This window comes from Eleutherodactylus coqui, chromosome 6, assembly GCF_035609145.1.
Source record: "Eleutherodactylus coqui strain aEleCoq1 chromosome 6, aEleCoq1.hap1, whole genome shotgun sequence".
NCBI classification, from domain to species: Eukaryota; Metazoa; Chordata; class Amphibia; order Anura; family Eleutherodactylidae; genus Eleutherodactylus; species Eleutherodactylus coqui.
Genome location: NC_089842.1, coordinates 157,708,030 through 157,733,698, shown reverse-complemented (window position 1 = coordinate 157,733,698; position 25,669 = coordinate 157,708,030). Strand labels below are relative to the sequence as shown.

At 46.3% G+C, this 25,669-nt stretch overlaps 1 protein-coding gene across 2 annotated transcripts in view; it reads left to right on the top strand.

The window, feature by feature from the left end:
• SETD3 (SET domain containing 3, actin N3(tau)-histidine methyltransferase) overlaps positions 1–22,433 on the top strand; it is a 61,046-nt gene extending 38,613 nt beyond the window's left edge. For both annotated transcript variants that reach the window (XM_066608053.1, XM_066608054.1), the window contains exons 8-14: positions 4,532–4,590; positions 7,136–7,250; positions 8,899–8,973; positions 12,517–12,683; positions 15,385–15,470; positions 17,188–17,348; positions 20,644–22,433. In XM_066608053.1, the coding sequence (XP_066464150.1) occupies positions 4,532–4,590; positions 7,136–7,250; positions 8,899–8,973; positions 12,517–12,683; positions 15,385–15,470; positions 17,188–17,348; positions 20,644–21,051 (1,071 nt within the window). In that variant the 3' untranslated portion in view covers positions 21,052–22,433. The remainder of the gene's footprint in view (positions 1–4,531; positions 4,591–7,135; positions 7,251–8,898; positions 8,974–12,516; positions 12,684–15,384; positions 15,471–17,187; positions 17,349–20,643) is intronic.
• Positions 22,434–25,669: the final 3,236 nt, after the last annotated feature.

Sequence of the window (25,669 nt, the reverse complement as noted above, 5' to 3'; positions counted from 1 at the left end):
ATGTAGCCTGGTTTTTGGGCTATGCCCTATATGCAGATGTGGGTAGCAGGATCCAAAGGGAGTTCCCGCTGTGGCTGTTTCGGGCGGAGCTGGAGACATCACAAAGTAATGAATGGGCAGGTTTTCACCTGTGATGGGCGGAGATACAATCAGACTGAAGGCAAAGCAGGAACACCCATCGAACATGGGTGATGCTACCTTCATTTGCATGTAGCGCATGGCCCAAATACAAAAGGTATAATTATACTCTTCATTTGATTGGGCAACCACCTGTGTATTCAGATGGTTGCCTAAAATCTAGCAACAGCCTTCCTTTAACCCGCTTCCCCCAGATCCCCCTCCCCATCCTTTTCCAAGCACACATGGCCTCCGTGTGTTGGCTAAGGCCTTTAAAATCACCCAGTTGTAGCTCATTACCTATGAACGAGCAGAAGAATCTTTGTTGTATCAATTATTTACATGTACACTACAACCTGGACCTGTTCCTTCAAGACTGCTCATACACTCCCTGGTTGCAGCAATGCTTACCTCTTTGTAAAAGCTCGTATGCCTGGGTAATCGGTGACGGGTGGGTATGTGAAGCTATATCAGACACGTCATTATATCAGACCGCTCATCCGTATTCCAATCCTTGTTGAGTTTGTGCCCCCGTGTCGCAGGCTGCAGTAATGTGCCCTATCTGGACATTTTTCTACTGCTGAGTGATCTACATTCACCTCAGTACCAGTGATGTAGTGGTAAAGCCATTGTAATACATAGGTCTAGTAAAATACCTTTGTATCTATTCTGTGTGAAACTCCCACCATGCTTCAGGACAGAGCGCAGCTTTCACATCCTGGGAAGAGCTTACCCCCATGCTCATTGTTGCCCTCTGCTGGTTAATACACTGTAAATGAGCTCTCGAGGAGTTGGGGAAAGGAAGTGAAATATTGAGCTGATTACTATTGCATTATCCCATAGAATAGGACTTTCATACTGTTGCCATTTTAATTCTGTGTTTTTGCTGCTGTCATAAGAACTACAAATTCTTGACACGACATAACTGTGCAAGCTTATGGCAGCAGCCTGACCCTAGATGGGCTGTCGATTATATGGCTTGCTCCAGAATTTGATTTTTCTCCTCGCGCCTCTAATCTGAGTATATTTAACCTATCTCTGGCTGCTTTGCAACTACAACTTCCAGCATGCCCTGACAGCCACCGGGAGTTGTAGTTTCACAAGATCTAATATGAGTCTGAATGGGTTAAATCTTCGGGGGAGGATGATCTGATAGCGTAGTAGCTATCGGGCAGGTATGAAAGGGTTATAGGAGAGTGGCAAGGAGCGGGTGGGAGAAGAAGCCACAGAGTTCTCCCACCCAATTGGCAGTCTTGCAGTGTATAATTTTCCTCAAATTGCTCACTGAGCTAAGGCTTTTGTTTTATAATTGATTTATAGTTTGAGCCACTTTTGCCTCATCCCCTACTGTCCTGCACACAGTGCCAGCGAGTACATTACAGTGAGGGATGATAAATTACCTCGCACTCGAGATGCTAATGCATCAGAAGTAAAACCGGGTACGACACCAGGCTTCATTAACAGTGGTAGGAGGCCTCCCCGCACATCCACATCTTCTGAGCCAGGCAAAAGTGTTTGATTACATTCTACAGCATTACAAGAACGCCGCGGCTCCTTCAAAGACTGTAATACGGTTTATTGGGCGACACGAACAGGGGGGAAAAACAGCAGAGAGATGGGGAAGGCGTGAGCTTGTGTTACAATGCAATCTATCGGGGATGGTGACCCTGAGGGCCCTTAACGGAGCATCTAGTGGTAGGGTTCCTTCATGAGGTATAGGGGGCAGCAACTATTTTGTGGACTACATCCACGAATGCCTGACTATAGTCTACATTGTCATCTGCCTCATATGTATAAATAAAAAGCGCTGCGGAATAAGTTGGCGCAATACAAATAAAGATTATTATTGTGTAAGTAAGGGTAAGCGAGGCAGATCTGGTTTTCTACCGGCGTCCTGCATCCATCATTCCCAAGACTTGAGGCAATAGGTATGTGGATGTAACACACACTTACCAACCTTTCAGAAACAGATTGCAGGACCGTTTTAACACCCATCCCAATTTCACCTAGCAACACCCCCAAAATGCCCAGAAATTGATACTTTTGAACTAAATTAATATAAATCCTCTAGTTCTGTTTGAGAGAACTATTAGGCCAAAATAATGACCGTGTGTACAAGGCGAAAATCACTCTGTGATCAAAAAGTAGCAAGTTCTAAGAATTCCTTTAAAGGGGTATTCCAGCGATTCAAAGTGACTTAGAAAATGGAGAACGCGATTACAAGTAATTTTACAATGTGCTATTTTTTGCACAGGTAAAGAGATATTGCGTTACCTTTGGCGTAGTTCTGCATTAGTATCCAGTGGTTGCAACCTCTGTTTACACTGGCTCGGCAGGCACGGTGCCTTCCAATGTTGCAATGAACTGTAGATTTCACTTGCGCGTGAATGAACACTAGCCGCGAAATTGCAATAGGGCATTGTGGGGAATGTAGTTTTTGCACTGCTTGGCGGTCATTTTAATTGAAGATGGAAAAATCTGAAACTGGCTGCCACATTGAGGTGCAGGACGCTGGCCTAAAAAAAGGTACTAGAATTGTTTCAACGTTCCACATGGACGTTTGACATTATGGCAGGTAAGTGTAGGGCCTCCCTCACACAGGCGCTTGAAAAAACACTGCGTTTTGGCAGCACAGTTACAAACGCAGTCAAGCAAGCTGAAAAAACGCAGTCAAAAATGTGGTAACTACATTCTACCGCATTTTCAGCTGGGCTGAAAACGCACCCCATTCGTTTAATTGGGCAATGCATTGCGTTTTAAAGCGCAAAACCGCATGAGAATGGAACACGGCGCTTGAAAAATGCAGCGTTAAAAACACTGCATTTTAACCCTTTCCAATCCAATTGGTATCCTGGTTTTCCTAGGGGGCTTACTACTTTTCTGCCGTTATACAACGGTGCTATCTGCTGGCTAAAGCCAGTACTGCATGAGCTGACACCTTGGATATGCTTCGACAGCAGAGAGGCTGGCAATATACAGTAAGAGAACCCCGACGGACGTCTTCCAACATCAGAGCTGTACAGCCTTAAATCATAATGTCTTCAGAGGTCAGAAAGTGGATTGGAAAGGGTTAATGGGTGTCTGAGAAGCCCCAATGAAATCAATGGTAGTGTTTGATAGTGTTTAGCGTTGCGCTGAAAACACAGCGTTAAACGCCTGTGTGACAGTGGCCTAAGGCTGGGTTCTCTCACGGCAGAATCCCGACGGAAATCACGCGGTTTGGCTGCAGCAAAAAAACGCGAGATTTCCGCCGGGAAAGTGCTGCTTTAAAACCTGTGGGTTTTGGAGCGGCTTGGCCGCACACTTTTCCATTGTGGCCTGCGTTCCCATAGAGGAGAGTGTGGCCGCAACAGGGAAAAAAAAAGTTGACATGCTGCGGCCAGGGAATCCACAGTGCGGCGCCAGCTACTGCCGTCTATGCCGCTCCATGTGGATGAGATTTTTCACAAATCTCATCCACGTGGCTGGCTAATACTGAGATTAGCGGCCGCAGGTGGATTTGCCGTAGCAAAATCCCGGACGGAATTTCTGTGACAAATCCGCCCTGTGTGAACCCAGCCTAAATGTTATGGAAATTCTGACCACTTTCTGGATTATTCCTTTAATTGTGGGTAGGTTCTAGTCAGTGGGGTCCAGACATCAAGTAATTGAGCATTATGCCGCAACTTGTGGGTGTGCTGTGGTAGTGGTCCTAATTGAGGCAAAAAATGGCGCACTTGCTTTATAACAGCCAATCAGACTGCAGCTCTTGTGTTCCAAAAGGAAAGCTGTTGGTTGCTACGATACAACAGGCCTCCTGTATGAAAACTAGTGCTGACGGAAAGGGCAGTCATCGATTATAGCAACCAATCAGACAACTGCTTTCACTTTCCAAAAGGATTCTGAAAAATGAGAGCTGGAATCTCATTGGTTGCTACTCCGTCATATTTTCTTCTTACTGGCACATGCCCGCCATTGAATTTGGACCGATCTCTTTAACATGTTGCTGTCTGCTACAGTGTGAAATAAAATTTTTCCGAGGACAGAAGAAAAAAAAATCGCCTGAAACATTTGTTTAGAGAGCGTAAGCTGAAATGCCTAATTAATTCTTGCTTCCTCGCTGACATGTATAAATGATGGCCGCTTCCCTGTTCATAGCGTCCACCTTATATTGTTAAATTTGCGTTGCCTGCGAGTTCTGTCTCAGAATACGGGGACGCAGATTAATGGAACCTGCTGGGCACAACAAATTAAGTTGACATTGATATATGAGAACATAATAGCACGATGATCCCTGCGTAACATTTCTGGGCACCTCCTGTTTCATTTGGCTCTTGTTAGGATCTGTTAGGAAGCTAAATTATGAAATTTTGCTTAGCAATTTCTGACGTTTTTCTGTTCTCTTCTCTTGTGCCTTATTTTTCTGTAACCTTAGACTCATCCCAATGCGAACAAGCTGCCTCTAAAGGACGCTTTTACATTCGACGACTACAGGTCAGTTATTTATAATTCTTAGTTTACTTTTTTTGGTATTTACTATCCTTTTTGTGTTTTTTTTTTTTTTTTATACGTTTACAGCAAAACTCATTTATGGTATAATGAGCTGGTTGTGTTGAGGTATTTCGGTAGCCGCACGACTCTTCAGCTCCATATAGAGCAAATAGCTATGTAGTGGAAGAAGTCAAAGGGAGCTAATTTCTTTAGCTTGGGGTACATTTTTCAGGCATTGCACAATGGTAAGGAAAGTGCTTGAGAGAAAATGGCAATATATTAATTAACTGCTAGTAAAACACATCATTTTGTGTAAAGGCAGGGTGATACAAGTCTGCATCAAAGAGGGAATTTACTACGTTATTTTATGTTGTCGTATAGTGTTACATTCGCTTTATGTGCCTTTTGTTTCGTACTAAGTGGGGAAAACAAAAGTTACTTGGTGAATTTTATGTATATGTTGTTCTTTTTACATATTTTGAAAGAGAAAATTGAGTTTGTTGCTTAACAGAAATAAAATGTAGAAACAAAAAAAATACACTTTGTCAAATATAATCGTGCCCCTAGAAGAAGTTGTCATTTTGCGTCTAAACTCTGCATGCAGTTACATCTCAGACAGTTACGCAAATCCTTAGAGTTGTGGTATGATTAGATGAACGGTCTTACCACGTGAGGCTCTAAAAGAGGTTCCACTTTTGGCCTATAAAAAGGCTCTCAGAGGCTCCTTGTATGTAGTGACCTCTTTTTCCGCTTGTGTAGAGCTTGTTGACCACTAGACGCCTCTATGACGCAGTCGAAGAGATTTCACCCAGTTAACCGAGTTTGAGAGAGGCACAGTTTTGGAATGCGAGAAGCTGGATGGTCGTATCGACGAATTGCTGCCACCTGGGCGGTTCTGACCAGACTGTTAGGAGGTGTTGGGACCAGTGGATGCGTGAGGGCACACACACCAGTTGACCGGGCTCAGGACACCCTCGACAGATCGCTAGTAGAGAGGATCATCTGATCGTCCAATAAGCATCAGCAGCTCCAACTGTTTGATTGTCAGCCATCCAGAGACAGGTGGCGCCATCGTTACAGGTCTCTGTGTCTGTCGGAACCATGTATCACAGCCCCCGTTATCTGTACTGCCTTTGACACTCACCCAACAACAACTCAGTTTGCAATGGTGTCGTGAATGATGAAATTGGACTGCTATGGGAGTGAAACCAAGTTGTCTTCAGCTTTGAATCCAGGTTTAGTTTAGACACTGTAGAAATGCTGTGTTCGTGTATGGAGACCTAGGGGTGAGCGCCTCTATCCTGCCTTTGCTGTGGAGCGGCACACTGCCCTCTGCTGGTGTGATGGTCTGGGGGGCCATCACATACAACACTTGGTCACCCCTAGTAGTGGTACAAGGGACAATGACAGCTCAGCGATATGTTCAGGACATTCTGCAGCCACATGTGTTCCTCTTATGGCGGCTTCCAAGAGGCATTTTCCAGCTGGATAATGCTCGGAAGCACACAACAGGTTCACAGGAACGCCTCTACACTTCCATGGCTGCCCGGTTGCCAGATTTTTCACCAATGCAACATGTATGGGACCATCTGGGAAACCAACTTTGGTAGCCTTCGAGAGACTCCGTTTCAGCAAATGTGGACCGATATCCCACAGGATACCGTATGGAACCTGTATGCCTCCATGCCCCACATATCACATCTTGTATCCAAGCTAGAGGCTGTACAACGGGGTACTAAAGCCTCCATGCCCGCCTGTATTACATCTTGTATCCAAGCTAGAGGCGGTACAACAGGGTACTAGAGCCTCCATGCCCACCTGTATGACATCTTGTATCCAGGCTAGAGGCGGTACAGCAGGGTACTAGATCCTCCATGCCTGCCTGTATTGCATCTTGTATCCAAGCTAGAGGCGGTAGAACAGGGTACTAAAGCCTCCATGCCTGCCCATATCACATCTTGTACTGCCTCTAGTTTGGATACAACACGGTACTAGAGCCTCCATGCCCGCCCGTATCACATCTTGTATCTAAGTTAGTGGGACAACAGGGTACCAGACCCTCTCTTCAAGGGGTCTGTTTTCCTGCAATAAATGATCCTTTTGCTCTGATATTGTAGTCACTTATTTATATGAACGTTACAATCACACACAGAAAGTTTAATTCGATTCCGACAACTCCTTCTAGGGGCCTGATTTTTTTTTTTTGGACAATGAGTGTATTATACTGTAATACCCCCAACAGATAATTGGCTTTCAATCAATAATTGACCATGCAATATTTTATATACGTTGTATAATTTATTGGAACGTTCTATTAAAATCAATAAACGCTGGCCTCCAGAGGACTCCTCCATCAATCAGTGATGTGTATTTTATTTATGGACAAAGTAGCACATCGCCCCTGGTGTCTTATCAACTGCCTATAGCAATTTGTAAATTCTGCATTTCATAGCAGAACTATCTGCTGTCCTTCCTCCTATTAATCTGGCCTCATCATAAAATGCACATGACTTCATAAAAGCTCCTGTGGGGTCTTTTCTGACTGCAGGTGGGCTGTATCATCCGTCATGACACGACAGAATCAGATTCCCACCGAGGATGGATCTCGGGTTACTTTAGCCCTGATTCCACTATGGGACATGTGTAATCACACCAATGGCCTGGTAAGTGATACCCGAGTGACCATGCTCTAGAAAATTGGTGCACTGGCATCACAGGTTATCCCTATACTGTCTGTCTGATTCTTTCATTTCTTCACTAATATGCTACAAGTAAATATAAGTTTTTCTAGGAAAGATGGATGACAACCAGTAAGAGCTGGGAGTTGTACTGATGATAAGTTGTCACCCAGCTTTCCTATATCTCTGCATAAGTAGCCGGGTATGCACCTTTATAGGCTAAACAGCTGGGTGACAACCAATAAGGCCCCCATTACAACTCCCACTAAAGGAGTATTCCCATTTTATAAAGTGATGGTTTACTAGGATATCCCATCACTTTACGATCTGTGGGGCCATAGTGTTGATTTAGCGCTGCATCCCCGTTTTCTAACTCAGCACAGCAGAGCGCCGGCCCTCCGCAGTACTGGCACTGCAGCATATTGATGTTCAAATGAATGGGGCCAGTTCCCCTGCAAAGTGGGTGCCTGGGGTGCGACAATACAAAAAAAACCACAGAAGCTCCTTCATTCTTAGGATCAGTGGAGGTCCCGAAGGTCAGACCCCCCCCCCCCCCTCCATGATCGTAAAATATTGGCATATCCTAGTGCTATACCATCACTTTATAAGATAGGAATAACCCCTATTAGGCTTTTAAGATCACTTTATTTTGCTTTTTGTTGCTTATAGTGGCACGCTGCATATACTGCACTCCCAATTGCATCTTTAAAGAAGATATATATATATTTTTGATTATATATTATACTCTTGTTGATATTTCAGCTTGCCACAAGAATAGTGTAGTCTTCAATACTATTCTTGCAGTCAAAAACCTCATGCAAATCATTGAGATTCGTCAGTATTTGTAGTCCAGCACAGATGACCCGCTGCAGTTCTGCCACCTTTGACGGCCAAAAAAATAGCAAATTTTATTCTTGCAGCCAAAGTAATGGAAGCCCTGGTGGATTCCAAGTGAGCGCATTGCATCATGGGCTGTGGTCATACATGTCTGTATACCCAAAAGAAATCTACAAATGTATACTGTTATGTTCCATAAAGCACCGCTATACCCCAGCTGTAATGTGGACGGAGCCTTAGAGCTCAGGGTCCCTTCTGCCCCTCATGTAGAAGCTCTGCACAACCCCGAGCCTCATTTATCAAAACTGCCTAAAACTGGCTGTTGCAACCAATCAGCACTCAGCTTGCATCTCTTGAACTGCTGCGGAAAAATGGAAGCTGCCCTGTGATTGGATGCTATGGACAAAGACAGTGATAAATGGGGTTCTATGACTTTAGCTGGTAAATATTCCCATATCTCCATGCCACAGCTATAACTGTAGCAAGCTATAACTTTAGCCACACTTGGGGCCCTTGGCGGATCGATGATTTTTTTTTTTTTTTTTTCCAAGACCAGTCTCCAAAAAGCAGGTGTGGAATGAGAATCCAGTTTTGCTTCTCTAAATACAAAGTGTTTGTGATCCCCAGTAGGTTTCATAAAATATTCAGCGCTAAACCTGTCACGTCAGGTGGAACAGAGTCGCACGTTGAATAATTTTCATTAAAGTTTTATGCCGTCTAAAGAGACAATCTTGCTGCAGGTAAAATAGTATCTAATGAGTCCAAATCTTTATTCATTACTTCTCCCCTTGCTTAGATAACTACTGGTTATAATTTAGAGGATGACCGATGCGAGTGCGTGGCGTTGCAGGACTTTAAGGAAGGCGAGCAGGTAAGAGCTGAGCACTTATGCACAAGGGGCCGTATGGCAAGTTTGTAGCTGAAGGGAAGTGTAAGATGTCTGCTGAGAGCCGGAATCCTTGGAACGGCCTCCATTATGTGAAGAGATGAAGTGATTGTTCATACGTCTCTTTAGCACTCGCTCCGTACTACACGTCTCTCATACATGATACTACACGTCTCTCGTGCGTGATGCTACCCGTCCCTCGTGCGTGATGCTACCCGTCCCTCGTGCGTGATGCTACCCGTCCCTCGTGCGTGATGCTACCCGTCCCTCGTACGTGATGCTACCCGTCCCTCGTACGTGATGCTACCCGTCCCTCGTACGTGATGCTACCCGTCCCTCGTACGTGATGCTACCCGTCCCTCGTACGTGATGCTACCCGTCCCTCGTACGTGATGCTACCCGTCCCTCGTACGTGATGCTACCCGTCTCTCGTACGTGATGCTACCCGTCTCTCGTACGTGATGCTACCCGTCTCTCGTACGTGATGCTACCCGTCTCTCGTACGTGATGCTACCCGTCCCTCGTACGTGATGCTACCCGTCCCTCGTACGTGATGCTACCCGTCCCTCGTACATTAAGGCCAGTTTTAGAACAATCTGATTAATGATTAGCCTTGGTTACTACACCTATAGATAACCTTTCCTACAGGTCTGTGAGGGAAGCAGTCAGGGCAGAGGAGGGACAAAGACGCTTAGCAGGGCTCTAATAGGTTTTCCTGTCCTCGCTGCATATTAATTTTTGCTAATTTAAAAGAAAAAAATATACATAGCTCGTTGTGTCTTATCTTATTTGGCATGTCCCTCCATCATCTCTCAGGATAGAGAAGACATTTAATCTCCTCTTTACTCTGTGCCGATTGTCATGCCCTGCTGGGTAATACACTTTATACAGGGTGGGCCATGGAAAAATATGCCTGGCACCACACTCTAATGAAAGATGTCTGAAAAAAAATCGTTGTTGCCCATAGCAACCAGTTACAGCTCAGGTTTTATTTCTTATACTGCTGAGGTAAAATGAAAGCTGCTCTGTGATTGGCTACTCTTTCTTATACTGCTGAGGTAAAGTGAAAGCTACGCTGTGATTGGTTGCTATTCCTTATACTGCTGAGGTAAAGTGAAAGCTACGCTGTGATTGGTTGCTATTTCTTATATTTCTGAGGCAAAGTGAAAGCTGCACTGTGATTGGTTGCTATTATACTGCTGAGGTAAAATGAAAGCTGCACTGTGATTGGTTGCTATTTCTTATATTGCCGAGGTAAAGTGAAACCTGCGCTGTGATTGGTTGTTATGGGCAACACAGACAGATTTTCTTTTAGATCGCTTTTATAAGAGTGTGGTGCCCGGCTCATTTTCTGTGGGCCAGCCTGTATATAATTTCTCCGAAATATAGAGGGGTACAACAGCTAATCGGAACACATTTTGCCTTACATACGTAGTTGTCATGTGTTAGACCTGTGTAGCCATTGCGAAGTAGAAAATCTAGTCTCCCTAACTAGTAGCTGAACATATATGTCTGGAGTTGAGGTTGTACACGCTATAAAGTGGGTATATTGTGGCCTAAGCTACTAGATACTAAAGTGGTGCTCCAATAGATAGAGCTGACAGAATGTACATCCTGGGCGCTGAAGATCCCACTTTGCCATAGTGGTTAGCTGGAACACATGGCTGTATCCTTGACACCTTACCAAAGGGGTGGAACTTGCAGGGCCAGTCAGTTAGCTGAAAGGGAATGCTTCTTGGCTTTCCAGAATGTAATAAGCTGTGCCACATGAATATTTGAAGCACCTGTTATGCTAAGCATGCTGGGATCTTACTTTTGATCCAAGATCTCTAACCTCTTAAGGATCATTCCAGTGAAAGTAATATAATCATGCAATTAGTACATGCCAGACAAACTCGTTGGATCTTGAGTACAATCCGCCACTGATTTCTGAGCTGCAGTGTCCTCTGGAGCGCCTTGGATCCCTTTGGCACACCTCAGAGGTTTATATTACATAACATTTTAAAGACTCCATCACCTATTTTTATCCCTAGAGGCTAATTTTATGGGCTGAAAGTAGGTGATCTGTGGAGTCCGGGGACGTAAGCGTCATACTTACCTTCTCCGTCATTGCCCCAGTATGAGCGCTAAAAAAGCCACCACTGTAGTACATTGGGCATCGCTGCTAAGTAGTCCCCCCCATTATAAAATTAGAATGGGCGGACTGCTTGGCGTGCTACTCAACGCATCGAGCAGCAGTTTTCAGCGCTGACAACAGGGGAGGTAAGTATAACCCTTACATCCCCGGACACAGCAGGTCACCTACTTTCAGCCCATAAGATTAGTTGGTAGGGCTTAAAGTAGGTAACAGATTCCCTTTAAGTTAAGATCTATTGATTGTTTAGATCAGTGTTTTTCAAACTGCAGTCCTCACGGCCCTCCAACAGGTCATGTTTTCAGGATTTCCTCAGTACTGCACAGGTGAGGTAATTATTGTCGGTGCCTCAGACATTGCCACATATATCTTCTCTCTTTATGATACCCTCAAATCATGACCTGTTGGAGGGTTGTGAGGATTGGAGTTTGGGAAACATAGGTTTAGGCCGTATTTACACGGGTGAGTGTGATATCAGTCCAAAAAACTCCGACAAGTATCACACTTGGAAAAACTGCAATTTGTCTGCGATTGTGATCTGTTTTGTGAGAAAAGCATACATGCAATTTTCCTGCATGTTTTTTTTACACACATAAAAATCACATGTTTTAATAGTAAAAATAGAATAATCCTATCACATTTGCATAAAACTTGCATTCACACACGAGTTGTTCCTTAGGAACTAATGGGTGATTTCTAAGCAGAATCCCCCCAAAATAAGACATGCTGTGATTTTGTTTTTTTGTTTGTTTTTTCTATCTTGGACCATGAGTCTAGAAAAAGAAATTGCTGATGTAAATAAACACATTGATATTAATGTGTTATTTTCATGTGCGAGTTCCATCCACGTTACTATCGGACAGAACTCGTGCGTTAAACTCGCCCATGTAAATACAACTTCAGATTGTTGTCAGCATTGTAGTAGTGGCAGGGACATGGCTGCTTAATATGACAGTTAGCTGTGGGGAGCCATCTGATCCGTTATGACATATCCCAATATCACTTTTTGGTGGATTTCCCCTTTAAATGGTTACTTAATTTCACAGATTACTATGTGTGTGTTTTCTTAGTAATGTGAGGCGACCGATCTAGGTAGGTGCCATGAACATGCCGGCTGATTACTGGGCAGTGCAGGCTCCCCTGTCCATATGTCTGGGCTGACGGTATTTCGCAGGCTGACATGAACAGCCATCTATGGAGCGAACCGTCCAGCTGCTAACACATACAGCGCACCATAACTTTTATTGGGTGGGAGATAGATAATTTGTTATTTTGTTATCACAGTTGGATAAACAGACCAAAGGGCAGACCTCCATTCCACATTTCAGTGCTAGGCTTTACCCTTTTTGGTACAGTCTTGTTAAATTCTGACTCATGTCTCTGTCCAAACCCAGATTTACATTTTTTATGGCACTCGGTCAAACGCAGAGTTTGTCATCCACAACGGATTCTTCTTTGAGAATAATGCTCACGACCGGGTGAAGATAAAGCTGGGCGTCAGCAAAAGTGACAGGCTTTATGCCATGAAGGCCGAAGTCCTGGCACGAGCTGGCATACCTACGTAAGTACAATGTGCAACTGTTGATGAAGCAGGGCTGAGTTTGGCCCATACAGCAGAGGTGGGTTTGTCATTTATTATATCCCATATGGTGTGTGACCGCTACAGCTGCAGCAGAATGTTTTCCTTTTGCATCTATACTTGTTTTTTTTGGGGATTACAGCATTCAAAGACTCGACATTTTTATTTTTCTGTCAACAGAGCTGCTTGAGGGCTTTTTTAAATTTTTTTTTTTTTTTTTGTAGGGCAAGATGTAGTTTTTAATAGTATCATTTTATGGTTCATATGACTATTTCATCACTTTTTATTCAGTTCTTTTGTAGAGTAGGATATGCAAAATTGGCAATTTTGGCCACAGTCTTTATATGCTGTTCACCATGCAGAGTAAATAACAATGCTAACTCTTTTATTAGGGTTGTTGTGAATGCAGAGGTACCAATTTTTATATTGGAGGGGTTTGAGTTTATTTTTATATTTTTCTCCATTTTTATTACACCTTCCATTTTTGTCCCATTCTGAGACCTGAGCTTACTATTACTATTCTAGATGCCTATTAGATCCTTCCTCCGGCAGGGCTTAATAGGACACCGTAGATGGCCACTGTTAGGCCTCCAGGTTCAGTAGCAACCCTATGAATCCATCGGAAAGGGGTGATGGGTGACACAGGGAGCCCTCTCTGTCTGTCAGCCTGCTGGATACTGTGGTTGCATTAACTGCGGCATCTAAAACTAGTTCTCCTCTCAGCTGTTGGTGCAGGAGCTCAGCTGTTATCAGGGACACCCATGAAGGCTTCTGATGCGGCGCTAAAAAAAGGCGCATGCATCGGAGCAAAGCCCTCTGGTGACTGCCACTCAAAAAGTGTTGGTGGTTACTAACGGGTTACATGACAACCTCTCTTCAGATGCATGGTCTCTTACTAGTGGATTGATTGTAGATCCACACACACGTCTTTTATCAGCCGGTTAGTGTTCAATGAACTGAAATGTTATCGCAATCTACACATTAATGAAGTCAAAAAGAAATAAATGTAGCTCTGCAAGCATAAACCTGCATTGTGGTGACGAGAACTACAGGCTTTTCTGTGTCACTTATGTTCACATGATGGTTTTGATTCCAAGGCAAGTGATATTACTTTTCCAAGGATGCTTACAAAAGTTCCTCTAGTTCATCACTCAGTTTTCTGAAGAACCTAATAAATGCTGTGACCACAAGCATGATCTAAAAGTGCCAGAAACGAAATCTGATGTTCTTGCGAGAAGTGGCAATGAACAAAACTACTCACAATGCAGTGTCTGCAATCCACATGCAGAGAGGGCTTGTGTCCCAGGAAGATGCGACCCATTCTATTATTGGGTTCTAGTGATCCATGAGAACTCCACACCGGACAAAAATCAGAAAGGTCATGTTGTGATCAGAATCGCTCAGTTGTGCAGCCTCAGGCTTTGGGCCTTCAGTTTCAATTGATGGTATATTCACATACTAGCAAAATAATGGGGAATGGATTCCACGTTTTAATGTACATTAAAGTGCCCCTTTGTATATTCTAGTGTGACTCCTTCAAATGTTCATAAGCTATGAGTACAATGACTTCTTGTTAATAATCAACTTTGTATCCATATGTGTGTGAGGTTTTAACCTATAGTGAGCTGCTATTTTCCTCACCAGAGCTAACAATCATAAATCCTGTAGGTCATTATGGTTTTATTTGCTTTGCATTGAGAACCACTCTTGTTTGGAGAATTCCCACTCTTCAGGACTGAAGAATACAATTAAGAGGTGGCTACACCCTTGGGATTTCTATCAAGTGCAGGAAGTGTGTCAGTGCGGTATTGGTGGTACCAGATGTAATTAGTATAGAGCGGATACTAGGACTTCTACAGGCAGTGTAATAAGCTTATTGCATGGAATATTCCATTTATCTAATTGATTCAAGAGCCCCTCCGGTGAAATTGTATTCATTCATTATGTAAATACCCCCGCCCCTTCCCAGTATAGATAGGTCGGCTAGTATTAACTTGTTTAGTTATTCCTTTTTAGCTGAGAATCCTAGAGTGCTTCTCCTCAGGTGGTCTTGTGATCTCATTCTGACTATCTGAGATTTACTTGGCTTTATGGTCTTTCAAACTAGTCAGTTTTTCAATCCACATAATTTCTGTGTGATGATATTACATGAGTGTACTACAGGAGCTCTTTAGAGGAGGATGCAAACTCCTATCACAGTTACTGGTGATGATTAGAGGCTCGGTTATTGTCACACAGTTAAAATGAAGGAGATCACAACTCTTCCTCCTGACTATATATTTATGTTCTGTAGCTTATTTAGGTGAATATAGAATACAAATTCTAATGGCACTGACCTCACTGCAGGCAGAGATGGTAAAGTCTCTAGCTGGTCATATGATGCGCCATGGCATTGATTGCACAGTGTAGTAAGAGAGAGCAGGGAGAAATATCAGCATCAAGATGGTGCCTGATAAGCAGGGAAGTGACTGCAATATACATAGGATACCTCAAGAGGGTGACACAATCAAGTCAGGAGTGAAGAGATGGAAAAATGTGGTTTCACCAAAGTGGCCCTTAAGTTATGATGGAATTTTTTAAAGTTTCAAGTCCCTGAGCCTCCTTCGAATTAAATGACCACATATGTGTTCTAGTAGCTATGTAAGGTTCAGGCTTTAATACCCTATTATGTCTCTCTGCGTAGGTCCAGTGTATTTGCATTGCATATTACTGAGCCACCAATATCTGCTCAGCTTCTGGCTTTTTTGCGAGTCTTCTGCATGAGTGAAGGTAAGACATTATGTATAAACATGCCTGCTACAGAGATAAATGTGGTATACTGTTACTTGTAATCCGCATAGAAGCCATCTCCCACTCAGGGAACCAAGCACAATCCTTCCACTACCCTCTATCAAGGACCTTACAATTAGTCATTTTTTTCTGCCTTAAAGGGGTTGTCCCGCGCCGAAACGGGTTTTTTTTTTTTTTTCAACAGCCCCCCCGTTCGGCGCGAGACAAACCCGATGCAGGGACCTAAAAAAAAATCTGCACAGCGCTTACCTGAATCCCCGCGCTCCGGTGACTTCTTACTTACCTGCTGAAGATGGCCGCCGGGATCTTCTCCCTCGGTGGACCGCAGGGCTTCTGTGCGGTCCATTGCCGATTCCAGCCTCCTGATTGGCTGGAATCGGCACGTGATGGGGCGGAGCTACACGGAGCCGCTCTCCGGCACAAGCGGCCCCATTGAGAAAAGAAGAAGACCGGACTGCGCAAGCGCGTCTAATCCGGCGATTAGACGCTGAAAATTAGACGGCACCATGGAGACGAGGACGCTAGCAACGGAACAGGTAAGTGAATAATTTCTGATAACTTCTGTATGGCTCATAATTAATGCACAATGTACATTACAAAGTGCATTAATATGGCCAAACAGAAGTGTATAGACCCACTTGCTTTCGCGGGACAACCCCTTTAAGGTCTATTTAGACGGGACGAATGTCGGGCAAATGATGTCTGACACTCGTTCTTCATACACTTGCTCCCGTGCTGTTGCTCACAGAGCGGCCATAAATGCTGCATAAATGATAGACGAGGAGCTGATCGCTCAGTGTTAATAGCAGCCGCTCAATACTGAATGGCCGCTATGTGAAGTGAATGGAGAGGGGCGGGGGAGCGAGAGGAGAGAAATCTCCTCCTGCTGCCCCGCTGTGAGCCAGCAATACTAGCTCCTGTGCAGCAGCATGGGAGCGAGTATGTGCGAGGACGAGTGTTGGGCATTGTTTGCCCAACATTCGTACAGTCAAAATGGGCCTTTAGACACTCGAGGATATTGACACTGGATTATAGACCACCCAGTGCACTGACGTGAACACCATTACTGCTCTAGACCACCAGGAAAATCAACATTAGCTCACTTACTACAGAAAAGCTGACATTCACACTTTCCGTGTCCTAGACCACCAGGGATACTGACACACACCTTTACCGCTATAGACCACCAGGAATGCATACATTAACCCCTATACTGCCCTAGACCAACAGGGAAACCGATATTATCTCTTTACTGCCATAAACCACAAGGGATAACCTTAACTGTGCTACACCTGGATGCTCTGCAAGTGGGAAAAAAATGTCATGTAATTGCTGCTCAGACAGAGGGGAAGTTGGCTCTTCAGGCGTCCCCTTACTTTGCCCACTATATGTAGATTTAAATTGTGCAATATTGTGAAATGTCCTCTATAACAGAGTTTTCTTCCCAGCAAAGTTAGCAGTTTGTTGAGGATCTCTGGAGCCTGAGCCATGCTAATCTATGTTGATATATCAGTGTGTGTCTCCCTGTTGAAATCAACCTACATCTTTCTATTGTATAATTGACAAAAGCCATGCTAGGGTTTGTAGTACAAGACTAACATGAGGGCGTTCTACTTATAATCCCTTATGGGTTTTTTAGCAGTGTATCGTGCAGGTGATCTCATCACTGACCTTTCATTTTACATCTTCTTTACAGACGAACTGAAAGAACACTTAATCGGAGACCATGCGATCGATAAGATCTTCACCTTGGGGAATAGCGAGTTTCCAGTGAGCTGGGACAATGAGATTAAGCTGTGGACCTTCCTAGAGGCAAGAGCTTCCCTCCTGCTCAAGACTTACAGAACCACAGTAGAGGTACGGTCAGCACACAGAGTGTCATGTCGGCCACATTCATGGCAGCAGGCCCAGAAGTGTTTTATAGCATATAACGGCTCCTGCTGCCAAGATAGAACACAGACATAAGGATGAAACTTTTATGAAAGACTTTTTTATAAGTGCCTGAAAGTTTTTGTGTGATAAAATTGCCTTTTTCCTATATCTAGTAAGAAGGTAATTTTTTAATCCACTGGCTCTGCCCAGTAATCCGTAAACTTGCAAGACCCTAAGTAGAAGATAAAGAAAGTAAGTCAAATCCACAATTTAAAAACATAGTTATAGCAGTGTGTTCCAGCTGAGAATCACTTAAAGGGGTTGTCCATTTAATTCTTTTTTTTTTTTTTTTTTTTTTTTAATAGTTTTGTGCCCCAAAACTAGTATTAAAGCAGTATACTCACTATGGCGCCGGAGCACCGTTCCAGCACTGTGGCATCTTGACAGGTTATGTCACTGAGTTTTCTGGTCTGGTAATGTCCTGTAAACCTGTCACATGGGCTTCCAATGTGGAAGCCCAGACAGGTTCACAGCATTTTACTGATTTGCTCAACAAGACATGTCTGATCGATCCCCTTGTGCCCGAGTTGGTTCGGGTGCAGCTTGCCTCACACACCACATGGACACCCCTTTGTGTGCTGTCCTATCCATTTGCATGTCTTATTGCTCGCCCGTGATAGGGGCAAGAATAGGACATGCGATACATTTTTTTCAAACAGACAGTGTCTACATGAAAAAACTCGTTAGTCTGTGCTGCCTCGCTAAATAAAATGGTTCCGTACGCTGTCTGTGCATCAAACATTTTTTGCACGTCCGACACATGGATATAAAATACGCTAGTGCGCATGGGTAGGAGTGATGGATGAGCGAGAGAATGGAGAGGCTAAGAGTTGCGGAAGACCCGACGGGATATGACAAGTTTTATCGAAGCTGGGCAATTTGGATAGACATAAGAAATACACCCATGTTCTCAAGATGGCTAGCCACAGGTAATTGCGAGTGAGTGTGTGGTACACAGACAACAATTGGTAAAAGTAAGGATGGTTTTTGGATGGTCCCCCCCCCCCCCCTCGCACCCTTTCCCCCTCGCACCCTTTCCCCCTCGCACCCTTTCCCCCTCGCACCCTTTCCCCCTCGCACCCTTTCCCCCTCGCACCCTTTCCCCCTCGCACCCTTTCCCCCTCGCACCCTTTCCCCCTCGCACCCTTTCCCCCTCGCACCCTTTCCCCCTCGCACCCTTTCCCCCTCGCACCCTTTCCCCCTCGCACCCTCTCCCCCTCTCCCCCTCTCCCCCTCGCACCCTCTCCCCCTCGCACCCTCTCCCCCTCGCACCCTCTCCCCCTCGCACCCTCTCCCCCTCGCACCCTCTCCCCCTCGCACCCTCTCCCCCTCGCACCCTCTCCCCCTCGCACCCTCTCCCCCTCGCACCCTCTCCCCCTCGCACCCTCTCCCCCTCGCACCCTCTCCCCCTCTCCCCCTCGCACCCTCTCCCCCTCTCCCCCTCTCCCCCTCTCCCCCTCGCACCCTCTCCCCCTCGCCCCCTCTCCCCCTCTCCCCCTCTCCCCCTCGCCCCCTCTCCCCCTCGCCCCCTCGCCCCCTCGCCCCCTCGCCCCCTCTCCCCCTCGCCCCCTCTCCCCCTCGCCCCCTCTCCCCCTCTCCCCCTCTCCCCCTCTCCCCCTCTCCCCCTCTCCCCCTCTCCCCCTCTCCCCCTCTCCCCCTCGCCCCCTCGCCCCCTCTCCCCCTCGCCCCCTCTCCCCCTCGCCCCCTCTCCCCCTCGCCCCCTCTCCCCCTCGCCCCCTCTCCCCCTCGCCCCCTCTCCCCCTCGCCCCCTCTCCCCCTCGCCCCCTCTCCCCCTCGCCCCCTCTCCCCCTCGCCCCCTCTCCCCCTCGCCCCCTCTCCCCCTCGCACCCTCTCCCCCTCGCACCCTCTCCCCCTCGCACCCTCTCCCCCTCGCACCCTCTCCCCCTCGCACCCTCTCCCCCTCGCACCCTCTCCCCCTCGCACCCTCTCCCCCTCGCACCCTCTCCCCCTCGCCCCCTCTCCCCCTCGCCCCCTCTCCCCCTCTCCCCCTCGCACCCTCGCCCCCTCGCCCCCTCGCCCCCTCTCCCCCTCGCCCCCTCGCCCCCTCGCCCCCTCGCCCCCTCTCCCCCTCGCCCCCTCTCCCCCTCTCCCCCTCGCCCCCTCTCCCCCTCGCCCCCTCGCCCCCTCTCCCCCTCGCCCCCTCGCCCCCTCGCCCCCTCGCCCCCTCTCCCCCTCTCCCCCTCTCCCCCTCTGCACCCTCGCACCCTCTGCCCCCTCTGCCCCCTCGCCCCCTCTGCCCCCTCTGCCCCCTCGCCCCCTCGCCCCCTCGCCCCCTCTGCCCCCTCGCCCCCTCTGCCCCCTCGCCCCCTCTGCCCCCTCTGCCCCCTCGCCCCCTCTGCCCCCTCGCCCCCTCTGCCCCCTCGCCCCCTCTGCCCCCTCGCCCCCTCTGCCCCCTCGCCCCCTCTGCCCCCTCGCCCCCTCTGCCCCCTCGCCCCCTCTGCCCCCTCGCCCCCTCTGCCCCCTCGCCCCCTCTGCCCCCTCGCCCCCCTCTGCACCCTCGCCCCCTCTGCACCCTCGCCCCCTCTGCACCCTCGCCCCCTCTCCCCCCTCACCCCCTCTCGCCCCTCTCCCCCCTCGCCCCCTCTCCCCCCTCGCCCCCTCTCCCCCCTCGCCCCCTCTCCCCCCTCGCCCCCTCTCCCCCCTCGCCCCCTCTCCCCCCTCGCCCCCTCTCCCCCCTCGCCCCCTCTCCCCCCTCGCCCCCTCGCCCCCTCGCCACCCTCGCCCCCTCTGCACCCTCGCCCCCTCTCCCCCCTCGCCCCCTCTCCCCCCTCGCCCCCTCTCCCCCCTCGCCCCCTCTCCCCCCTCTGCACCCTCGCCCCCTCTGCACCCTCGCCCCCTCGCACCCTCTCCCCCCTCGCACCCTTGTCTTTCTCCCCATGTCGGTTTGTACCCTACCTCCCCTTGTTAACGTTAACTATAAGAAACCACGCGCATAGGAAGAATATTTAGTTCAAAGAGTTTTATTGGTTGATTTTGTACAAGAAAATTGAAAATGCTGCTGGTTGTTTTTCACAGGCTTGTGTTGTACAGTATCATCAAATTCTCGCATATGTGTTATAATTTTACAAGTCTTGTTAACGAAAAAGCAATAAAAACACTTTGAAAGAAAATACGCTAGTGCGTTGGATCTTTATTCTGAGATTTCTCACAACTGATGACCTAAGTGTTTCTGAATTCTCCCATTTCTTCCCAATCGCAGGATGATAAGCACCTCCTGGACACTGGTGACCTCTCGCTACATGCAGCCATGGCCGTCAAGCTGCGTCTAGTAGAGAAAGAAATTTTGGAGAAAGCCGTAAAAAGCGCCTCTGATAACCGCAAGCAGTACACCAAGCGCCTGGAGGATGGAGACCCACTGCCCAAATATGAGGAGAGCAACATCGCCTTCCTGGAGAACACTGCCTCTGACAGCAAACTCCCCCTGGTCCTAAGAAACCTCGATGATGACGAGGCCGAAGCCAGCGAGCTGAAAAGACAGGAAACCCTCACAATCACAGAGATAACTGAAAATGGCTACCTGAATGGAAAGGACTCTCTGTACAATGGGACCAAGTCTGGGAGTGAAAGCGCCATGGCAGAGGAGGACGTGAGCTGCGATGCCAAATAAGGTTCCTGCACAGGGCAGCCAGGAGGCAAAAGTGCAATTGTGAACTGGTTTAGACTTTTAAAGGAGAAGAGCAGTGGTTTCGGAGACGGTGCGCCTGCATCGCTGTTTTCTCCTTGTTTCTGCAGGAGAAGATGTTGCTGCTTACGATTTTTTTTTGGTTTCTTAATGTTGACTTTAAATGCGTAGAGCAGGAATGGGCAACAATCACCATGGCAGCCAAGATAAGCAGCAAGACGGCAGAATTGACTACTGGTGCCGAGGGCAGGTTGTTGCCTCATTTTGACGGTTTGTCTTCAGAGCAAATATTGATGCTCCTTGAAGAACAGCGTTATAAATAATATATAGATATATCATAGTTTTCTTGAAAAAATTCCAATTTTGCCGGTGTTGGCACTTATTGACCCTTCTTAAAGAGAATTTACCCCGAAAAGCCAAAAAAAAAGAAATTCACAATAAATAGAAGTCCTACCCATTGCCCTTTTCGTGGTGACCCAGAATGGTTGCTGATACAGCTTCTATGGAGTTGTTACCCAGCATTTCCAGAGCCCCACATGGTAATACCATTCTAAAACAATCTTATAATCCTACCACTTCATAACAAAGTGGGTTTGCCACCCAGGATTCCAGAAAAGCTGGGTGAGAAGTGTAATGGCAGCCATATTGGTTGACACCCAGCTTTCCTAGAAACGGATATAATTACGGTATATCATTAGGAATACAGGGACTTATATTTATTAGGGATTTTCTAATTTTAGATTTTTTTTTTAAAGAGGTTGTATGAGACTGGAGAAAAATGGCTGCTTTTTTTTTTTTCCAGAACCTGCGCCACTTCCGTTTTATGCGCTACTTTTGGTACTTCAAATCAGCCTCGTTTACGTAAATGAGACTGCAATTCTAGAGGCAGGCCATAGACAAGGGGGCAGTGCTTCTGGAAGAAGAAAGCCTATTTTATTGATGTCCTTGAACCTCTTTACATAATCTGCACACCGTTTGTACGATTTTGTACTCCGACTTTGATAACGAGGTTTGTTTTAAGACAAATACTGCTTCCTCAGTTGAAGACGAGATAGAGGCCCTTTAGTTGAAGTTAATATATACTTGTAAATAGAAATCTATATTTTAAAACCATCAATCACATGACTAGTACAGCACGCTCAGTCACTGGTAGTTCGGAGGTTTACGGGTCCACACAAAAGCTTTAACCAGTTCAGTGTTGGAGGGGCTGAGAGTAAACACCTCCGAAACTACAGGCAGTAAGCTGCTTCTACATGGTGGCTTCTTGGCTCCTCTGGTTTTCACCATTGCAAGAACTTTTGACAACTGTCTTTTTTTTTTTTTTCTTTCTCTTCCTCTGAAGTCATCAATAAAGCAAACGTGAATGATTTCTGTAGTTGTGGATTATTTATGTCCTCAATTTAAAGAGAACCTGTCCACTTGAACGTGGCGTCCAAACTGCGGCCATCATGTTCTGTAGAGCAGGAGGAGTTGAGCAAATTATTTTTTCGTTTTGTGGGAATAGATTTAGTAAAGCTTGTGTTTTATTCCATTTCATCTTTGCTTAGGGTGCTTTTACACGGAGCGGTTTGTCGGCAACCGATGCCCAACGGGTGATCCCAGCGATGATCGCTGTGCTTTTACATGGGAACAAGCATCGCTAACTGAATGGGGGCAGAACAGGTTGGGGATCATTCCCGCCCGCCTCCGTTCACAGTAAGCAGGCAGTCGTTCATAAGCGAATGACTGCCTGTTTACACAGAATGATACGTCGTCCAGTTTTCTGCATACAGAAACTGAATGACGAACCAGAAGTGAACGACTTCTCGATCATCATTAAGTCGGTGCAGCATTTACACTAAGCGATAATCGTTCAGATTCTTGCTGGATCACGGGAATTGAAACGGGAATCGTTCCGTGCAAAAGCACCATTACTCTGGATTTACAGGTCGGTGGGTGGTATTAGCAGTGATTGATCGACTGCTGTTTCTGTGTAACAGTCATACACAGATAGTTATCAGTCGGTGATGGGATCGACCAATGGACGTCTAAGCCCAGAATAAGCAGCGATATGTAAAATGCAAGTTATACTGAAACATTTCCTGCAAAACTATTTATCAATCTGCCCAGCTCCTGCAGCATGATGCCTGTAGACCTTGCCCTCTACTGATGACATGACTCTGCTGACCCTGCCCTCTACTGATGACATGACTCTGCTGACCCTGCCCTCTACTGATGTGCTATCCTTGCCCTATAATGAAACCTGAGATGACTCTGGTGACTATGTCCCAGTATATACAGCAAAACTGTAAAGTGATTTGCAAAAAAAGTGATGTTTTGGTCAATTATTTATGCTGCAGTATGAAAACTAGATTATTGGTATTTTCGTTTTATACACATATTCACACGTTTCACAGGGTTATGTCTGTTCTTTTTGCTTTGTTTTTATAGTAGAAGTTTATGGAGTCATTGGGCAGGTTAAACCCCTGTATGCAAACACTTTGAGTTGTCACCCACCTTAAATCAAAGTCCGCAGCTTGGGATCTGGGTCTGTAGACTCATGATTTGTAGTAATGTGCCTCTGTAATCTCAGCTGCTGAATTATAAGGTGGATCCTTAGTTTTCTTTGCTGGCACAGAATGAAGGTCTCTGTACATTACTGTCATACTTTCAGAACTCTACTTACTTGGTCATTAGTTTTATACCTGCAGTGGCGATGACAGTTCAGTTGGTTAATAAAGGTCACATTGTCCCCATTTCATCCCTTGTACAGAGAATAATGTGGTACAAGGTGCTGCTGCTACATGCGCTTCACTGTCAGTATAGATGGGGGGGGGGGGGGGGGGAATGGGAGGAGGAGGGTGGAGAAAAATTACATTTCTGGTCCTAAATAAACTGAATTTATTTTATGGAAATACTCTGTTATGTATGAGTGAATGTAAGATAAGGGACCTGTACACGCTCTCATTTTATCAGTGGCAGGAGAAGAGTTTTGTAAAGGTGGAAAACAAATCACAAACGTGACCCAGACACTCATGCAGGAGGAAATTTTTATTTTAAAACTTTTATACCGGTTTTTGTCATAAAATGTATTTTTGCACAAGTGGGATTTTCAGTCTGCAGCGCCGTCCTCCACTTTTTTTTTTTTTTAAAAAAAAGGTGCTGTGGCCACCTAGGACCGACACAAATTATACCAAAAAGGAACATCGAATCTGGGGAACATTTCTTCATAGACGCATGGATCGGTCGAGATGCACCTAATACATTAGGAGCTGTGTGCCTATTAATGTATTAGGCGCATTAATATTTCCACCGACATACAAAGGGGTTGTCTCGCGAAAGCAAGTGGGGTTAAGTACTTCTGTATGGCCATATTAATGCACTTTGTAATGTACATCGTGCATTAAATATGAGCCATACAGAAGTTATTCACTTACCTGCTCCGTTGCTGGCGTCCCCGTCTCCATGGCTCCGTCTAATTTCGGTGTCTTCTTGCTTTTTTAGACGCGCTTGCGCAGATGGGTCTTCTCCCTTCGGCTCGGCAGCAGCGGCGTTTTGGCTCCGCCCCTTGTACGCGTCATCGCGTAGCTCCGCCCCCGTCACATGTGCCAATTCCAGCCAATCAGGAGGCTGGAATCGGCACATGTGACGGGGGCGGAGCTACGCTATGACGCGTACAAGGGGCGGAGCCAAAACGCCGCTGCTGCCGAGCCGAAGGGAGAAGACCCATCTGCGCAAGCGCGTCTAAAAAAAGCAAGAAGACACCGAAATTAGACGGAGCCATGGAGACGGGGACGCCAGCAACGGAGCAGGTAAGTGAATAACTTCTGTATGGCTCATATTTAATGCACGATGTATATTACAAAGTGCATTAATATGGCCATAGAGAAGTACTTAACCCCACTTGCTTTCGCGAGACAACCCCTTTAAGACTGGCATTTAAAATGCTGGCCTTTAACCCTTTCCAATCCAGTTTGTATCCTGGTTTTCCTAGGGGGCTTACTCTTTTTCTGCCGTTATACAACGGCGCTATATGTTGGCTAAAGCCAGTACTGCATGAAGTGACACGTTGGATAGGTTTCGACAGCAGAGAGACTGGCAATATACAGTATAAGAACCCTGACGGACGTCTTTCAACATCAGAGCTGTACAGCGTTAAATCTTAATGTCTGCAGACGTCAGACAGTGGATTGGAAAGGGTTAATACATTTTCTCCACACAGCCACTACTGTAAGGATAGACCACACAGGATAGAAAAAGGATATATCAGTGATTGAGCGGGTACAAAGGCGGACAACTAAAGTAATAAACGGAATAGGTGGACTTCAATACCCAGAGAGGTTATCAAGATTGGGGGATTTAGTTTAGAAAAAAAGCTGAGGGACAACCTAATAACTATGTATAAATATATCAGGGGACAATACAGAGATCTCTCCCATCATCTATGTATACCCAGGAGTGTGACTGTAACAAGGAGGATGTCTAGAGGAAAGAAGGTTTCTCAATCGACATAGGACTGTGTTATTTACTGTAAGAGCACTGAGACTATGGAACTCTCTGCCTGAGGATGGTGTGTTGGTACAAGAGGGGCCTGGTCCTCTTTCTTGAGTGCTACAATATAACA